Source organism: Salminus brasiliensis, chromosome 14, assembly GCF_030463535.1.
Source record: "Salminus brasiliensis chromosome 14, fSalBra1.hap2, whole genome shotgun sequence".
In the NCBI taxonomy this organism is placed as follows: domain Eukaryota; kingdom Metazoa; phylum Chordata; class Actinopteri; order Characiformes; family Bryconidae; genus Salminus; species Salminus brasiliensis.
Genome location: NC_132891.1, coordinates 32,709,202 through 32,727,074, shown reverse-complemented (window position 1 = coordinate 32,727,074; position 17,873 = coordinate 32,709,202). Strand labels below are relative to the sequence as shown.

At 45.2% G+C, this 17,873-nt stretch overlaps 1 protein-coding gene across 5 annotated transcripts in view; it reads right to left on the bottom strand.

Annotated features, from left to right (window-relative positions):
- LOC140576753 (cyclin-dependent kinase-like 5) overlaps positions 1 to 17,873 on the bottom strand; it is a 94,929-nt gene that overhangs the window by 24,902 nt on the left and 52,154 nt on the right. For all 5 annotated transcript variants that reach the window (XM_072696334.1, XM_072696333.1, XM_072696336.1 and 2 more), the window contains 6 exons: positions 12,819 to 12,864; positions 10,788 to 10,924; positions 9,348 to 9,468; positions 4,860 to 4,919; positions 1,640 to 1,730; positions 903 to 1,092 (listed from right to left, as the gene is read on the bottom strand). In XM_072696334.1, coding sequence (XP_072552435.1) covers positions 903 to 1,092; positions 1,640 to 1,730; positions 4,860 to 4,919; positions 9,348 to 9,468; positions 10,788 to 10,924; positions 12,819 to 12,864 — 645 coding nt within the window. The remainder of the gene's footprint in view (positions 1 to 902; positions 1,093 to 1,639; positions 1,731 to 4,859; positions 4,920 to 9,347; positions 9,469 to 10,787; positions 10,925 to 12,818; positions 12,865 to 17,873) is intronic.

Sequence of the window (17,873 nt, the reverse complement as noted above, 5' to 3'; positions counted from 1 at the left end):
CACAAACACACACACACACACACACATACTCAGAAGACGCAGGCATGAGTCACCACAATCCAATCAGTCACAGCACTGAATGCCCAACCGCAGGAGGAGAGAGAGAGAGAGAGAGAGAGAGAGAGAGAGAGAAAGAGAGAAAGTGAGAGAGAGTGAGAGTTTGGGAGGAGGTGGAAGGATGAGTGAGAAGATCAAGGAAGAGAGTGAGAAAAAAACTGAGAGAGAGAGAGAGAGAGAGAGAGAGAGGAAGAGAGATATGGACAGAGAGTGAGGGAGAGAGTAGGAAAGACGTGGAGAGAGAGTGAGAGAGACTGAAAGAGAGTGGTTGAAAGGGAGAGAGAGTTTGGGAGGAGGTTAAAGGATGAGCGAGAAGATCAAGGATAGAGAGAAAAAAGAGAGAGAGAGAGAGAGAGAGAGAGAGAGAGAGAGAGAGAGAGAGAGATAGAGGAATAGAAAGACAGAGAGTGTGAGAGCGAGAGTGAGAGTTTGGGAGGAGGGACGAGTGAGAAGATCAAGGAAGAGAGTGAGAGAGAGAAAGAGAGATATGGACAGAGAGCGAGGGAGAGAGTAGGTAAGACGTGGAGAGAGAGGGAGAGAGAGAGAGAAATTGCTTGGAAATAAGGTGGGAAGGACGAGCAGGAAGATCAAGGATAGAGAGAAAAGACGAGAGAGAGAGAGAGAAAGAAAAAGAAAGAAAGAGAGAGAGAGAGAGAGAGAGAGAGAGATGGACAGAGAGCGTGAGAGAGAGTAGGAAAGACGTGGAGAGAGGTTGAAAGAAAGCTAGTTTGGGAGAAGGTGCAAGGACGAGCGAGAAGATCAAAGATAGAGAGCGAGAAAAAAAAAGACAGAGAGAGAGAGAGCGCGAGAGCAAGACAGCGAGTCAGACAGGAGCCGAAGCCCACCCGTAGTCCGTGGAAGCGGGGGTTGCTGTAGAAAAGCTTCATCTGCTCTGGAGGGAGAGGCCCCAAGACCTTCTGGATGGTGAAGAGCTGATCGATCTCACTCTCTCCCGGAAACAAGGGCTGCCCATCGCTCAGCTCGCCCAGAATACACCCCACTGACCACATGTCCACCGCCTTCCCGTATGGAGCTCTGTGTGAGAGAGGAGAGAGAAGGAGACAACATAGTGTGTATATGGAAGACCTCTTCACCCAAAACCTAAACACTGACTGACCCCAAAAGATCTTCTATAGGCAAGAAGAACCTTAAGCAGATGCTTCCAGCTGTTCTGCAGAGCATCCAGAAGGTCTACTGGAAGCAACATTGTTAAAGTTGAGCATCTGTCCAATAAGAGAACCAGTACTTGGCTCTAGGTCAAGACAGCACAATTAGCCAGGCTTTCTCCGGGTAGGTAGACGACCCCCTCTTCCCCAATCCCTCTTAAGCGGCGTTGGCCGGCACAGGCGTCTGTTAGCTGTTAGTGTGGTGGAGCTGGGGACCCGGTGCTTTTCCTGCAAGCATGTCAGCCGCAGTTCGAAAAAAAGGTGGTGGCCGGCTTTGCACGTATCGGAGGAGCATTGTCGGGAGCTAGGGGGCGCTACGATGGGAGCTACGGACAGGTAGGTTAATTGGCAGTACCAAACTGGAAGAACACACACTCACACTCAGACATACAGACAAACACAAAGAACACACTGACCCCAGCAGAAGTTCAGGTGAGCGGTACCACCTGGTGGCCACGTATTCGGTGTAGTTAGCGTCATTTCCTTCCGAGAGGTCACGGGCAAAACCTGAGAGAGACAGAGAGACAGAGAGAGAGAGAGACAGAGAGAGAGAGAGAGAGAAGGTAAGGGGAACGTAGCCTTCAGCCCTTCAGTGATGCGAGAGCAACACCCACTCTCCACAAACCAACAGTGCATGCACAGCACATTATACTGCACATGGAGGACAGTCGGTTAGCAACTTGGCGTGTGTGTGGGTGTGTTGTGTGTGTGTGCGTATATATGTGTGTGTTTAGATTCGATCTGGAGATGGAAACAATGACATGCGTCTGCAGCGTTACTCCACCAGGCCATGTGTGTGCAGTCTGCTCCCGCGTGCTGTAGGAGAAACAAAATGGCAGGAGCCTAAGTAGATCACGACTGGCATTCTGCCCTCAATATGGAGTGTGAGACAGAGGACCTGCTGCTGGTCGCTCAGACACACACACACACACACACACACACACACACACACGAGTGTTGCTTATACACACCCAGTTGAAAAAGAGCAGTGAACGGCAGCAAAGCAGGAGTAAAACTAGGCCTCAGGTAGACGAATAGAAATAATGATCCTCAGGAAACTCCTGGAAAAACAACACCCTGACAGAACATCCCGTCCTCCACAAAATCCGACTGCACTGCTTCCAGCTGACTGCGTCACACTGATTGCAATAGTCCTCTCGTAGGCGCTGGCCATGGGAATAGTGTGTTCCACTTTCGGCAAAAGTGCCAGATTCCAGACTAGTCCTGGTCTCATTTACATGAATGCCTTTGGACCATTAAGTTCTTCGCTGTTGGAGATGTCTGTGGGGAAGATCATGTATTAGATAATCCACTTGTGTAAGGATGGAGAAAACCATGAAGCCATGGAAATGGCTTTAAAAGTCCTGGTAGACCACCAATACTTCTCTCATCAGATAAACAACTTCGTAATCTGGGGGTCTGAAAAGACGTAGAGCTGATCAAGAAGGTCTTGCCGAGAAAAGCAAACAGACACAAAAGAAGAAGATCTGAACAAACCAAACTGCTGAAGCTGCCTGATGTTCTCAGAACAATGGACCAACCCCCCCAGAGTCCAGACCTCAACATCATTTCTAAGACTGACCTTTGGAGATGTGGAAAGATCTCTGATTTCTGCAGATTTCTGCAGAACCCTGTGGACAGTGAGTCTCATACACATCTGAGACACTTTGACAAGAGCCAAACTGTGATATCTAGACAACCAGGCCATTGGAGCCCAGAGCTCATTGAAGCTATCTATGCAATTTACAGGCCTTGGATCAACTAGGATCTGCTGCCACTTTTCGTGGTGCATGCCTCGACGGGACACTGCTGATTTGGTGGTTCAGGGAGGACCTACAGAATTACTTGCTGGTGATTTTAATGTTATGGCTGATGGACGTGTATTTGACTGACAACTAGCACTGCTCAAACCGCGTGCAGTGTGTTCCTGACTAGCTAGGACTAGCTTAGCTAATTCCAGGGTGGAGTGTCTGAGGCTCCTGAACAGGCCTAAGCAGCAGAAACCATCCACACATCAGCGCTAAGTTACTGTGATTCTCCTATTGTAAGCTGTGCAGGTGTGCTGCTTCATCCATGACTTCGACGGTATGGCTGTCCGAGTGTGTTACTGCATACCACATGTAGGCCGTCATCCAATGTGAGCTGCAGCGAACAGCCAAGCTTGTCTCAGATACTGAGCAGGTGCAGGACTGAATTACAGCAACTGTGCGTATGGCTGTCTAAGTGTGTTGCTTCTCTAGAGCAAGACCCTTTCACTGTGGGCTGGAAAACACCTGGGTAACTCTAGCATTTCGTCTAAAAATGTACTAACACCTCCCACGTACATTGGAGCCTTTCTCGGCTGTTACGTCACTGGAGGCTAGTTTGCAGGATCCTTCGAATGTGGCCGAGAAAGACACCCTAAGAAATGTTCAAAGAAATCTGGTGTATCCAAAGAGGGTACTGTATTAACAACAGTGCTCACCTGAACAAATTCAGACATTTCAAAAATGAATGGGGCTTTAAATGGTTCCTTGAGGGATGCCACAGAAAATGCGCTTTTGGTTCCACGAAGAAACCTCTTTGTAAAGATGCTATGAATGTAAAGAACCTTTAAACTGGTAAAGAACTACGCTGACCTCTTTAAACCTTTGAAAGGTTCTTCACACCTACAGCTATTGAACTTTCAGGGCAAATTACATTATTAGCAGAAGTTTCTGAGCAGTTTGCAAAAAAACAATCCAACAAGAACATGACTTATTCAACCCCTTCATGACAAGCAAGCATCTTTAGTACTTAGTAGAGCACCCTTCTGCTGCTCTGACCTGCTGCAAGCACGACGCACAGCCAGCCACCAGGTTCTGGCAGCGTTCCTAAGGAATCTTAGCCCATTCCTCATGGGCAGTGGCCTCCAGTCCACTAATACTCTTGAGCTTGTTTACTGCTGCAACCGCCACCTTCAAATGTCACCAAAGATTTCTTATGGGGTTCAAGTCAGGCGACTGTGATGACCACTCCAGAATCTTCCAGGACTTCTTCTGAAACCAAGCCTTGCTGGACTCGCTTGGGATTATTGTCCTGTTGGAAGGTCCAATGATGATGCCCACGGTTCAGCTTCCTTACAGAGGACATGAGGTTTTCTCCCAGGATTTCCTGATACTTCACTGAATCCATCTTACCTTGCCTCCAAACGCTGCAGGTTTCCAGTGCCAGAGGAGGCAAAGCAGCTCCAGAACATCACTGAGACACCGCCATGCTTCACTGTAGGCAGGGTATGCTGTTCTGTGAGGATGGGTGACCTTCCAATAGGACAATGATCCTAAACATACTTCAAATTTCATTAAACAAAGCTGCGTTACCTAAATTGGCAGACTATGAATGGCAAAATAACTAAATAGCAATATTTAGAGCATTTATCTTGTAAAACCAGAGAAACTGATCATGTAGGGTCATGACCTTTCACTGATGACGACACTGTAAGCATCAGAAGATGTAATCAGCTTTTTACCCACAGCCTATTTTTCCCCAAATAAACTGCAATAAAGTTCTCCATCCCACTGCGCTCCTCATCATGCTCCCCATCAGTCCTCCCACTGTGAGTGACAGCTGAAGGACACCCTAAAATAACTGCCTTTGCCTGAAGAGAGAGGAACTTACCAAAATCACACAGCTTGAGCACGTCATCCGAGCTGATGAGGAGGTTCTCTGGCTTGATATCTACATGAATAAACGAGAGAGAGAGAGAGAAAGAGAGAGAGAACTCTTCAGAGTCAGACAAAGAACTACTTCAAACTCAACAGGAGGACACTGCAGAAACTCCTATATAAGTAGTACAATTGATCATCACAGTTCATAAAACACATGTTCAAGTAAGGGTTACCAAATTTGATGTGAAACCAGCACGAGAAATCTGCTGTATGGGAATGCGGGTGTCAAGAGGCTTTTACAAACAAGGCCCAAGATCAAACCAAAGGCCTTCAGACTTGAGTCTATGCGTCTACAGACGGGACAGTACTTGGTATAGGTGATATTCCTGGATTTCATAATACCACATATAGGTTCATTTAGTGTTGTGTTTTAACCCCGGCCACCAGGTAGCAGTGTTGTACTCTTATAGTCTTCAAGATCTGATACGGGGAGTTCTTGTCTGTACTCGTGTTCCTGAGGACCTCCTTCCTGTGGGAACGTCATCAGCTGCAGCCCAAGTACTGCTCCATTCAGAAGTTCACATCTAGCTGAGTACAGTCCGACCGCCTGGAGGAGTTCTTGTTGCATTCTTGTGATATCCTAGAATGCATTCCACACCATGCTGCGGTTCCAATTGCAAAATTACCGTCCAGCGTCCTTCCGTCCTCGGAGGTTCATACTGGCGAGGCAAACCTGCCAAGTCAGTACTACCACAGAGAGCAGTCCGAACCCAACGCCCAAACCCCGGGCCAAGGGCTACATAGGCCCTCAGATTCTGAATCTCAGAATCTCACTTTAGTGACCACTGGTATGTCTCCCGGTATGTCCCCCCCTCTTTCCCTCAAGCTTTCAGCGCTCTCCGTTTTCTACCCCTTTTTAGTTGGTTGGTTGGCCGGGTCGATAACATGCCTGGGGTTCAAATCCTATTGAGTTGAACCTGCTCTGAGATCCACTGCTGTGGCAGTTGTGGTACCATGGTTGTGTAAGCCTGCCGACATGGGGGCCTAAGTATGACCCCCGCTCTAGGTGAGCACCACATTACAACTTGGGCCATTGTTGAATCGCAATATGTCGCAGCATACTGAACCGTAACCCCGATATCGCGAAACGTATGGATCGTATCGCCAGGTTCTTGCCAACACACAGGCCTAATTTCTACAGTACCACAATTATATTTCCTCTGCACTTGTTCCCTGTAAGCGAGGACACACTGAGCCAAAAAAGGCCAAAGAAAATAGCAGTCAGTGCATGGGAGAGCTCATATAGGCTGCTCGCAAGTGGGGCAGCTGCTTGGGTAAGCCGCTCCATCACACTGGCCTAGTTAAGACCAGGCTCTCTCGATTCAGCTGTCTCCTAAACTGGAATAAAAGGTACGATCTTTAAAGCCGTCGTTGAAGTTGGAAGTTTTTGGTAGGTCACCTATGCTGTAGGTGATCTAGCTACAGAGAGTGTGTGTGTGTGTTTACCATGGTTAGCAATCTGTAACCTAGTCTAAAGGTTCAGAAGGTGCAGAAGTACTGTAATCTGATTATCTACATCCTCCTGCCAATTTGGATTGCTTGTCTTTTTGAAGTCACATTACAGACAGAAAGAGAATGATAGGGGTGAGTGGTCTTCAGTGGTCTTCCTAGACAGGCATCTGCCTTCGGGTTTCAACCCCAACACCAAATCTAAGGCTATGTTCAGACTGTCAGCCCAAATTCGATTGATATCTAGATTGTATCCACAATTATTTCTGAGGATCTGAACAGCTAAAAACCACATAAAATCCAGTTTTTGATATTTCGAGACTGCATCCAGAGTCATTTTTAATAGTCTGGACAGCCAAAACCCACATGAAATCTGATTTTGCTATTTTTAGATTGTATCCAGATTGATTTTTGATGGTCTGAACAGCCAAAATTAGGGGATTTTTTTGGGACAGCGTTTTTAATAATCTGGACAACCAAAATCATACAAAATCATTTTTTGGTATATATAGATTGTATCCAGACTGATTTTTGATGATCTGGACAGCTAAAAACCACATGAAATCATTTTTTGGGATTTCTTGACCACATCCAGATTCCTTTTTGATGGTCTGAACAGCTGAAAAACCACATAAGATCCAGTTTTTGGTATATCTAGACTGCATCCAGAGTCATTTTTAATAATCTGGACAGCCAAAATCATACTAAATCATTTTTTGGTTTATATATAGATTATATCCAAATTGATTTTTGATGATCTGGACAGCTAAAGACTACATGAAATCAATTTTTTGGGATTTCTTGACCACATCCAGATTCCTTTTTGATGGTCTGGACAGCTAAAAAACACATAAGATCCAGTTTTTGGTCTAACTAGACTGCATCCAGAGTCATTTTTAATAGTCTGGACAGCCAAAATCCACATGAAATCTGATTTGGGCATTTTTAGATTGTATCCAGATTGATTTTTGATAGACTGTACAGCCAAAATCACACAAAATCGTTTTTTGGTATTTACAAATTGTATTCAGATTTATTTTTGATGGTCTGGACAGCTGAAAACCACATGAAATCAAAGTTGGTTTTTCTCGACTGCATCCAGGGTAATTTTGAATAATCTGGAAACCAAAAACCAAAGATTCACTTTTGATGGTCTGAACAGCTGAAAAACCACATAAGATCCAGTTTTTCGTATATATAGACTGTATTCAGGTCAATCTTTTTAAGTCCGGACAGCCAAAATCCACAAGTAATGAGATTTTTGCAAACCACATTTGGAGGTGGTTTGAAATGTGATTACAATCGGATTTGTACAGATGCATCTCAGTCTGGACGCTCTGGCAGAAAAATGACTACATCAAATCCAGGGCGACCTCCATCTCTCCTGCTTCCACATATGAAAGCAGAGACGCTTTAAATGAGAGACCAGCCATTGGTTGAAATGGTAATGGGAGGTCACATAATGCTCAACATGGGGGGGAGTTTTTATGGATAAAGACCCAATCAGCCTGCTGCTGTGAGCAGAGAAGGGCTGACATGCTAATGGAGAAAGCCTCCCCACTGCACAAGCGCAGTACCTACATTGTTAGTACAGAAACAAATGCTAGATAAGTTTGGGATGTCTGATTGAATCATTTTTGCAAATAACAGCACCAGATCTGATCTGTAAAACAAATCCGATTTGCCCGCAGCCTGAACAACACGTAACAGAGTTCTGAAGGCTGTAATTAGACGGATCAGGCAGGGGCCTTTACAGTTGGATCCGGGAGTTGGTCGGTGGGAAGGTAGCTCATTTACAACACCAGATTAAAATAAATGATCTTGCATTATCTTGTGATGCTTTTTTGATGTTTTTTGTTGATGTACCACAGAAGAGCAGCTGATACTTTGCAAGTTCAGACATGCCTTCTCATAATCAGAAAAAAGGTGAATAGAAACCATGCAAGGTAATTTGTAGTGGGTTCCTTTGCTGTCAAAGTGGCCTATGAGTTTCACAGGACAACTGAGTAGCAGCGGCTCGCTTTATGCCTGGGCCACGCTACAGGATAACTGGGCTGATTTTGAGGGAGATTCGCCCCTCTCGACAATCAAGGATGATCAAATGGTCAAATGGAGACTTTAGACTTTAGACAAATTATACCTTAAAGGCCAGGAAGATACTCAAAACATGCTGATTAGGCAAGTATGCAAATGCCAACAACCTCATCTCATTGTATCCGGGATTGCTCGATATGCAGTGGTCAGGACCTACCAAAAGTGCTCTAAGAAAAGACGACTGGTGAACCAGTAACAGGGTCATGGGAACCCAAGGCTCACTGATGATCATGGAGGCCCCACCTCCCAACCTACAGGACTTTAAGGACCTGCTGCTACCTTACTGGTCCCAGATACCACAGGACACCTTCAGAGGTCTTGCGGAGTCCATGCCTGTGGAGTAGTGCCATAGAGGAACCACTTTTTGTTCTAAGAAGAACCCTTTAAGGGTGTTGATGTAATGGTTCTTCGTCAATATTAAGGTTCTTTAATCTTCAAATGGAGACTGAATGGAGACCTGAGCTCTCCAAAGTGGCTTTCAATGGAAGTCAATGGAAAATATTTTATTTCAAGTCATTCTGGAGCATTTCTATTGGTCCATTCGTCAGGAAATTTGGATACAATTTCAAGAACAACAGCCAGATTCACATTATGTCAAAAAAAGTGAAAAACGAGGTTGTTGGCATTTGCATACTTGCCTAATCAGCATGTTTTGAATATCTTTCTGGCCTTTAAAAAAAAGGAAAGTCTAAATGAGTAAATGTATTAAAAATCATTGCCATGTATCTCCATTTTTTCACGGGTTTCACTTTTTGACCTATAGTGAATCTGCCAATGGTTTTGCTTTACATTATGACAAGTTTCCTGATGAACTGACCACTAGATATGCTCCAAAACGATGTCCATTTTTGCGTGACAGCGACGATCAGCTCAACAAACTCGGCAAGTTCCTTACCCCTATGCACGATGTCATTCTTATGGCACCAGTGGATGGCTTTGATCAGCTGGTAGGTGTAGTTCCGCACTTTGTCGGGCGCTGCTCCGTTAGGCAGCTCCTCCAGCAGCTCCAGCATGTTCTGCGCCAGCGTGAGCAAAAAGAAGAAACCTCTTAAGGAAAACGAGAAAGCTTTAACTGAGTCCAAAAATAGAGAATAAACTCTGACCAGGCTGAACTGAGATAGCTTCACTGCACAGAAGATGAATAATGAACATCTCATTAACTATTCACTCTGTAATTCTGTCCTGTCATGTTTCACCGAAGCAGAAACTTCTGCCTAAACCGTTTCCTACCTACACGCCGTCGACGTGACGGCCTTTAGCGGAGCTGAGGGTTTTGTGCAGATTCTTAGAGCAAAAAGGGGTAAAACGCTTAGCTGGCAGGGAGTCGAGCGTCGAGCGTTTGGGGAGCGAAGACAATTAAATCATTAAAACCACTGACCGGTGAAGTGAATAACATTGCTTATATGCTTCCAGTGGCACCTGTGGAGGGGTGGGGCCTACATATTAGGCAGCAGGTGAACAGCCAGTTCTGAGACTCTTTGACAAGAACACTTGAAAGGTCTCCCAGCAGAAATAATGTGGAAAAGGACCAAACTATGACGTTCTAGACGACTGGGTCAGAGCGTGTCCAAAACATTGGGCAGGTTTTACGGGGTCTTCTCGATATGCAGTGGTCAGGACCTACCAAAAGTGCTCTAAGAAAAGACGACTGGTGAACCAGTAATAGGGTCATGGGAACCCAAGGCTCACTGACGCTCATGGAGGACCCATCTCCCAACCTACAGGACTTTAAGGACCTGCTGCTACCTTATTGGTCCCAGATACCACAGGACACCTTCAGAGGTCTTGTGGAGTCCATGCCTGTGGAATAGTGCCATAGAGGAAGAACCCTTTAAGGGTGTTGATGTAATGGTTCTTCGGCGATATTACGGTTCTTTAAACTCAATCATCTCTATTACAAACATCTGATGCACTTCTCTCTGAGAGTGTCAGCAGGTGGTTTTAATGTTATGGCTAATTTGTTTATATAATTGGAGTATACAGTGTATAAACGAATTGTGAAACCAGGGGAGCCCAATCTTATATTCATATGATAATATATACACCACAATACATAGGCATGGTCATAATATTCTGATATGACTGTGTATATAGAATTGGGTGGGGGTCTCTGGGAATGCTCAGTATACTTACACACCCATCCATGGTTATGCTTCGTGTGTGTGTGTGTGTGTATGTGTGTTATCTGCATGTTATGTAGCCTTTGTCTGTTATCTGCTATGTGCTGTAGATCCTGGTCTGGGTGTTTTCCCTGGCTGTTAACTTGAGCTTTCTCACAAAGGACTCAGGTGTATATTAACTAAAGCACTCCACAAAGCTGGGTTCTCATGTGTACCTTCTCCACATACTCGAACACCAGGTAGAGCTTCCCCCTGCGCCGGAAAGCCTCCTTCAACTCCACGATGTTCTCCTGCTTCAGTGTGCGGAGCATCTTCAGCTCCCGCAGCGTCGTCTCCTTAACCTCCTCATTCTCTGTACGGGGGGCGGGTTAGCAATTAGCCTCACACTGATGGAAACGACGGCTGTACTTCTCTGAGACAGAGCATTTACAGACACTCTGCTTAAACATACAGAGGTCGAGATGTTAGCTAGATGTTAACTGCTCTAGCTGATGTTAGCTAGATGTTAACTGCTCTAGCTGATGTTAGCTAGATGTAACTGCTCTAGCTGATGTTAGTTAGATGTTAACTGCTCTAGCTGATGTTAGCTAGATGTTAACCACTCTAGCTGATGTTAGCTAGATGTTAACTGCTCTAGCTGATGTTAGCTAGATGTAACTGCTCTAGCTGATGTTAGTTAGATGTAACTGCTCTAGCTGATGTTAGCTAGATGTAACTGCTCTAGCTGATGTTAGCTAGATGTAACTATTCTAGCTGATGTTAGCTAGATGTAACTGCTCTAGCTGATGTTAGTTAGATGTTAACTGCTCTAGCTGATGTTAGCTAGATGTAACTGCTCTAGCTGATGTTAGTTAGATGTAACTGCTCTAGCTGATGTTAGCTAGATGTAACTGCTCTAGCTGATGTTAGTTAGATGTTAACTGCTCTAGCTGATGTTAGTTAGATGTAACTGCTCTAGCTGATGTTAGCTAGATGTAACTGCTCTAGCTGATGTTAGCTAGATGTAACTGCTCTAGCTGATGTTAGCTAGATGTAACTGCTCTAGCTGATGTTAGCTAGATGTTAACTGCTCTAGCTGTAACTGCTCTAGCTGATGTTAGCTAGATGTAACTGCTCTAGCTGATGTTAGCTAGATGTAACTGCTCTAGCTGATGTTAGCTAGATGTAACTGCTCTAGCTGATGTTAGCTAGATGTTAACTACTCTAGCTGATGTTAGCTAGATGTAACTGCTCTAGCTGATGTTAGCTAGATGTAACTGCTCTAGCTGATGTTAGCTAGATGTAACTGCTCTAGCTGATGTTAGCTAGATGTTAACTGCTCTAGCTGATGTTAGTTAGACGTAACTATTCTAGCTGATGTTAGTTAGATGTAACTGCTCTAGCTGATGTTAGCTAGATGTTAACTGCTCTAGCTGATGTTAGTTAGATGTGACTGCTCTAGCTGATGTTAGCTAGATGTAACTGCTCTAGCTGATGTTAGCTAGATGTAACTATTCTAGCTGATGTTAGCTAGATGTTAACTGCTCTAGCTGATGTTAGCTAGATGTAACTATTCTAGCTGATGTTAGCTAGATGTTAACTGCTCTAGCTGATGTTAGCTAGATGTAACTGCTCTAGCTGATGTTAGCTAGATGTTAACTGCTCTAGATGATGTTAGCTAGATGTAACTGCTCTAGCTGATGTTAGCTAGATGTAACTGCTCTAGCTGATGTTAGCTAGATGTTTAATACTCTGTCTTATATACTCTATCTGATATTTAGCAGCTTTGGGCTGCCTCAATCTAGGGCTTCAGTTTCATTGATGAAGTAAAGGCTAACAGCAATCTCAGATCTGGGAAAATGGGATTCCTTTTCATGCTGTCTTTATTTTCAAGTTCTCAGACATCATGTGACCTGTCTTGTCTCGCCGTGAGTAGGTCATATGGGACCTCGTAGCAAACCGCTATTATAGAGCCGTCACAATATGGTGATATTGAAAAACATTAAAGAGCCGGTAAATATTACAAAAGGCCCGATGCCACAGGGACTGAGGGCCTCTTTGAAGTTTGCATGAAGGATAAATTCCTTCAGGGTTGCACAAAGCAAGCAGGTAGCGCAGAGTGGCGAGGCGAGGCAAGGCGAGGCGAGGCGAGGCAAGGCGCAGAACAGGACACCCCTGTCTGCAGGAATGTGATTAAAAAGCATTTCCGATATTCGCTTGGGTTTTTTTTTTTGTTCCGAGTTAGTGTTACTCCAGGAGCGTCTTACCTTCACTGTCCTTGAACTTCTTAATGGCCACGATTTCATTAGTCTCCTGTAATAAAAAGAGGAATTGTTGATTAGGGACAGAGCCTGCTGCTCTGAGGGCCGTTACGCCACACAATCACATTCCCCAGCAGCAGGCCGTAATGAAAAACAGACCGGTTATTGCATTTCATTAGCCCGGGCGCTTTAGTGCTGCAGCCCGCTACACCAAGGCCTTCTCTCGCAACAGCCGTGACAGGAACCCCGCAAAATGAAATCATTTCTCTTCTAGTTTTAACTAGAATGTATATAGCTACAGCGCAAACAAGGCTCTAGCTAAAGAAATACAAAGTAGCGCCGGCCTATAGGCCTAATCACTGGTGTTATGGGAGGTGGCAGGGGTGCGTGAGACTAAACGTGAGCAGGGCCCGGCGCTGTTCGAAGACTCCGAAGCCAGGTCTTGCCGAATCCCTGGCTATCCCTGGCAGTTGAGGGCAGCCGCGGTCCGAAGGTTAGAGAAGCGGACTTGTGACTGTAAGGTCGCCAGTTTGATCCCCTGAACCGACAGGACCCGACTGAAGCCACTGCTGACTGAGTGCAGACTCAAACCTGCCAATATAAGATGTGAATGTAATGCAAATGTAATTCATTGTGTAACTTTAGGTATGAAATTGTTATGTAATTAATTACAGTATGTAATTATGAAGTTACATTCCAAAAGCAGTAACAAAAGTAACTAGATATGTGTATTTCCTGAAGGAAGGGAGGAGTGGCCGCGCAAGCAATTGAGACAGTTGCTATATGGTTCCAGGTGGTTGCTAGGCACATTAAGTGGCTGCCTTGGTTGCCCAGGTGGTTGTTATGCTATTGCTAGGTGGTTGCTACGGTGTCCCAGGTGGTTGCTATGGTTTTGTCAAGTAGTTGCTATGGTTTTGTCAAGTGGTTGTTATGGTTTCCCAAGTGGCTGCTCTGTGTTGTTAAGTAGTTGCAATAGTGTTTTCGGTAGTATTGTGTTACTATGGTTTTGTGGTTGCTGTGGTATCCTAGATGGTTGCTTGGGTGTTGCCAAATGGACTGTAGGTGCTACAGTGTGGCAAGGTAATTGCAATGGTATTTAAGGCAGCTGCCGTGACGTTGCTTGGTGGATGCTATGGTGTCTAAGCTCAATGCTGGGGGCCTTCATACCCCTCTGGCCCATGCTACTGTCAATGCTTCTCTACAGGGACTAGACAATTTATGTGTGTGCATTTGCATCTATGACGGCAAAGGATGCAACTTGAAGTGGCTGAACGCATTCATTAGAAGTGGTGTCCACAAACATTTGGACATATAATGCATGTGCTAATGTATTTAACAAAGCTTAACCATCTACCAATCCACCACCACCATTATTAACCCTTTAAACTGTGCTTGTAGGCCCACCCTTCACCATTGTCATGGGCCCTAAAATTGAACCCTGTGGCACTCTGTAAAATCTGGTACACTAAACAGCTACCAGATAACGTAATGATGAGCCTAGGGTTTAAGGGGTTAAGCCTAAAACTGAAGGCCTAGCTCTAATAGCTGCGGTTCGCCACTGCTAATAACAACTGTGGTCTTTCGGTCAGACACTAACACATAGATCATAGCGGTGAGAGATGCTGCAGCGGAGGAGGACGATGAAGCGTTAATGGGGACGGTCCTGTCCTCTGTGCTCTCTCTCTTTCTCTCTCGGCCTTCGCTGCTGTCCTATTTCACTCATTCTCGCTTCTCCCTGTCCCCCTCCACACACCTCTGATCTACTTTCAGCCTCTCAGGAGGCTAAGATGGGGGGCAAAGAGGCGAAAAAGAGAGGAGGGCTGTGAGAGAACAGAAGCAGGGCGTTACTCTCTGGTTTACTGTGAAACTGGTCCACTCGCTTGCTCAGGTATACGCTGAGATGCCTGTGTGTGTGTGTGTCTGTGTGTGTGGGTGGATGGGGGGTATGTGAAATGCTAACAATGCACTTACTGAAGAAAAACTGCCAAATTAATGAATCCCCTCCCCCTTTAGATGAGCTAAATCCCTCCACTGTAGAACTGAAAACTCTGTTGGTGGGTCTCAGTGGGCACTGCAACGAGCCTTTAAAGGACCCGGACCCACACGGTCCACCATCATGTCCCAAAAACCAACACACTAGCATACTGTATATGTATGCCTATTGAGTCTATAGGAGTTTACTCATTACACAGTGGTGACGGATGTCAGCCCCTCGGATGTCAGCGCCCTCGAGCGCCACCTTGAGGTTCCCATCCGATCACCACATAGTGTTTAGGCCAGCTTCGGCTCGAGTCCGTCGGCGACTACCGATCCACCCGGAGGTTCGAGCTTCCAGCGAGGTTCGCTCACTTTTCACTGAAATATACCCACGACTCTCGTTCCAGCTACTAATTCCAGCTAATTCCCTCTGTCACGCTGCAGTTCCAGGTGGGGTCGGCCTAGCAGCTCTTGCCAGGTAGCTGGTTCCCCAGCATAACCCCCGGTCGCCCTCTTGTTTGCCATGTTCTGGTTTTGTTGATCACTGTATCCACGTTTATGCCCTTTAGCTGCTGGGTTTTGTGCTTCACTTGCCCCCTTTTGTTTGTCTTGTTTTGTTTAATAAATATACTTACATTGAGTTCATCTCTGTGAGTGTTCATCCCTCTGTGTCTGGCCTAACCCGCCATGACGACTGAATGTATCCAAAATGTCCAAAATGTCTCCAAAGCTTAAAGCTACTAATTCTAGAGTTCTTGTTAACATAATATATGAGAAAATACTATTTATTAAGGAAAATAATATTTTTACTAATTTTTTTGTCAGTGCATGGCCGTTTTCACATGTTCGTATTAACCTTTGCATCTGAAATATTCCCGAAAATAAAAATATTTTTTTAATCACACCTAATTTTTATGATTTTATATGTGTGTCCTGGTTTAAAAGAAACTTTTAAGATTTAAAGTTTATTCAAAATGGAAATCTTATTTTTTTGTATAAAATATTATGAGTTATGTGTCTAAGTTTGACGGAAACACTGAAGCATCCCTTTTAAGACTGCTTCTAAAAGGGCATGGACTCAAACCACCCGGCATACGACTTCCCCAATATTCAGCTCACTCCTACGCCCTGTGTGTGTGTGTACAGCCATGCTTTTACACTTCACTCTGTGTGTGTGGATATGCTTTATCACTAGCGATGCTGCGAGCCCCCAGGCTGTGCTCTAATTTGGGACCGGAGGCTGATTTCTCTCAGCAAACACAAACAGGCCTTCTGCTACTGCTGCTGCTATTGCTACTGATGCTGCTGCTGCACACATGAGCGCAGTTAACAAGCCTTATGTACTTATGCAACAGCCTTCCTTACTCCTTAGCCGAAGCAGACATCCGTAGCAAACCCGATGACGCACCGTAAACACACACTGACTCAGTCCGAACAGGATTTAACCCCTTAGGCCGTCTGCTTAGTATTCGGTTATTAATCTTAGAGCAATGGCTAATTTGCTGTAAATACAGTGAAGTGTATCTTTACACAACATCTGTATTAGTCATTTTTACATAACAGTCTGTACAGCTGTGGTGAGCAGACAAGCCTCTCAGAATGCACTACACCTCCAGCTCTGAGGTAGGCGAGCTACCAGCAGCAGGAAAGCAGGAAAGCCTCACCTCAGGCCCGTTAATGCCAGTCAATCATTGTGTGAATGCCACGGACTGTTTGAGTATTGCTGCCGACCATGTTCGGCCCTTCACGGCCACAATTTCGAACTTTCTTACAGCTACTTTTAGCATCATAATCAAGTCTTGTTCCACTACTGTCAGCCAAGAACAGAAAGCTGAGGCTGCAATAAGCACAGGCTCACCAGAACTGGGCGGCTGAAGACCAGAGGAACTGATAAATCTTGATTTCTGGTTTGCAGATTATGAGGATGGTAGCTGACCATGTTAAAGACCCTGTAAATGTAAATAGGGCTCTATTTTAGCGATCTTTAGGCGAGCCGCTGTCCGTGCAGCTTGATTTAGGGCGTGTCGGTGTGTCTTTGCTATCGTAATGACGCCTTGGCTCGAAACGTACAAAAGGCATGTATTGAGTCTCTTAATTAATCAGGGGTGTGTTTTGGACATAATGTAACTGTTCCCTTTAAGAGCCAGGTGCGGTCCGACTGACCTTGGCAGGTTGCTGTTTCAGTGGTGTAAAGCGTGGGGGGGTGTACGAGCGTCGGGCTGCACGTGCATGTGTTGACAATTCACTGCCAAGATAGCAACGGACGAACGCCTGACTGCTGACGAACGTCTGCCTAGGCTGTTTTCAGTCAGTGGAGCTCCTCCTGTGTTTTCAGTTGCTGAGATACACAGCGATACTCCAGAAACTGACCTGAACACCCCTCATTTCGAGACCACCACGCCCAGACGGGAGGCGTGGAAATAGACTGTTGGCGAGGTGTAAGATAGCAATGAGCATAGGGCCCCTAATATTTGCTAAGTGCTACTCACTATAATTAAGAGGGGGCCCGCATGCAAGCCCCTGCAGTTTGAGGGGTTAACGGAGAATGATTTGTTTATGAATCGCCTCTTAAGGATTTTATTGATGAAGCGCAAAATGAAGCGCATCGATCCTCTAACAGCAGTATCACACAGAATTGCTCCTGCAGTGACCCGGGATTGATCGGAAATGTGTAGAGCCAGGGTACAAAACCATCTACGCATGAAGCGCTTCTGAATGAACCACCCCAGAGGTTTAGAATCACTGTTTCCAATAAAAATAATAATAAAAAAACAGGGCTGGCCTTGTTTTCAGTCTTCTTTACACTAAAATTGTAGCCCAAACTTCCATAAACCTCATCATCAAAAGCCTTTAGCCCTTAGAATAGTTATCGCAATATACGCTATATCCCAGCAAAAGTATTGGGACACCTGCTCATTTGTTGTTTCTTACGAAATCAAAGGTATTAAAGGTATAAAAGAGTCCTGCTTTTGTTGGAAAGCGTCAGTGAGGTCAGGATGTTGGATGGTGATCACCACCCCACCCGACCTCATCCCCAACTTCCTGCCTCGTCCCAAAAATATTGGACGGAGCAGCATCCATCAC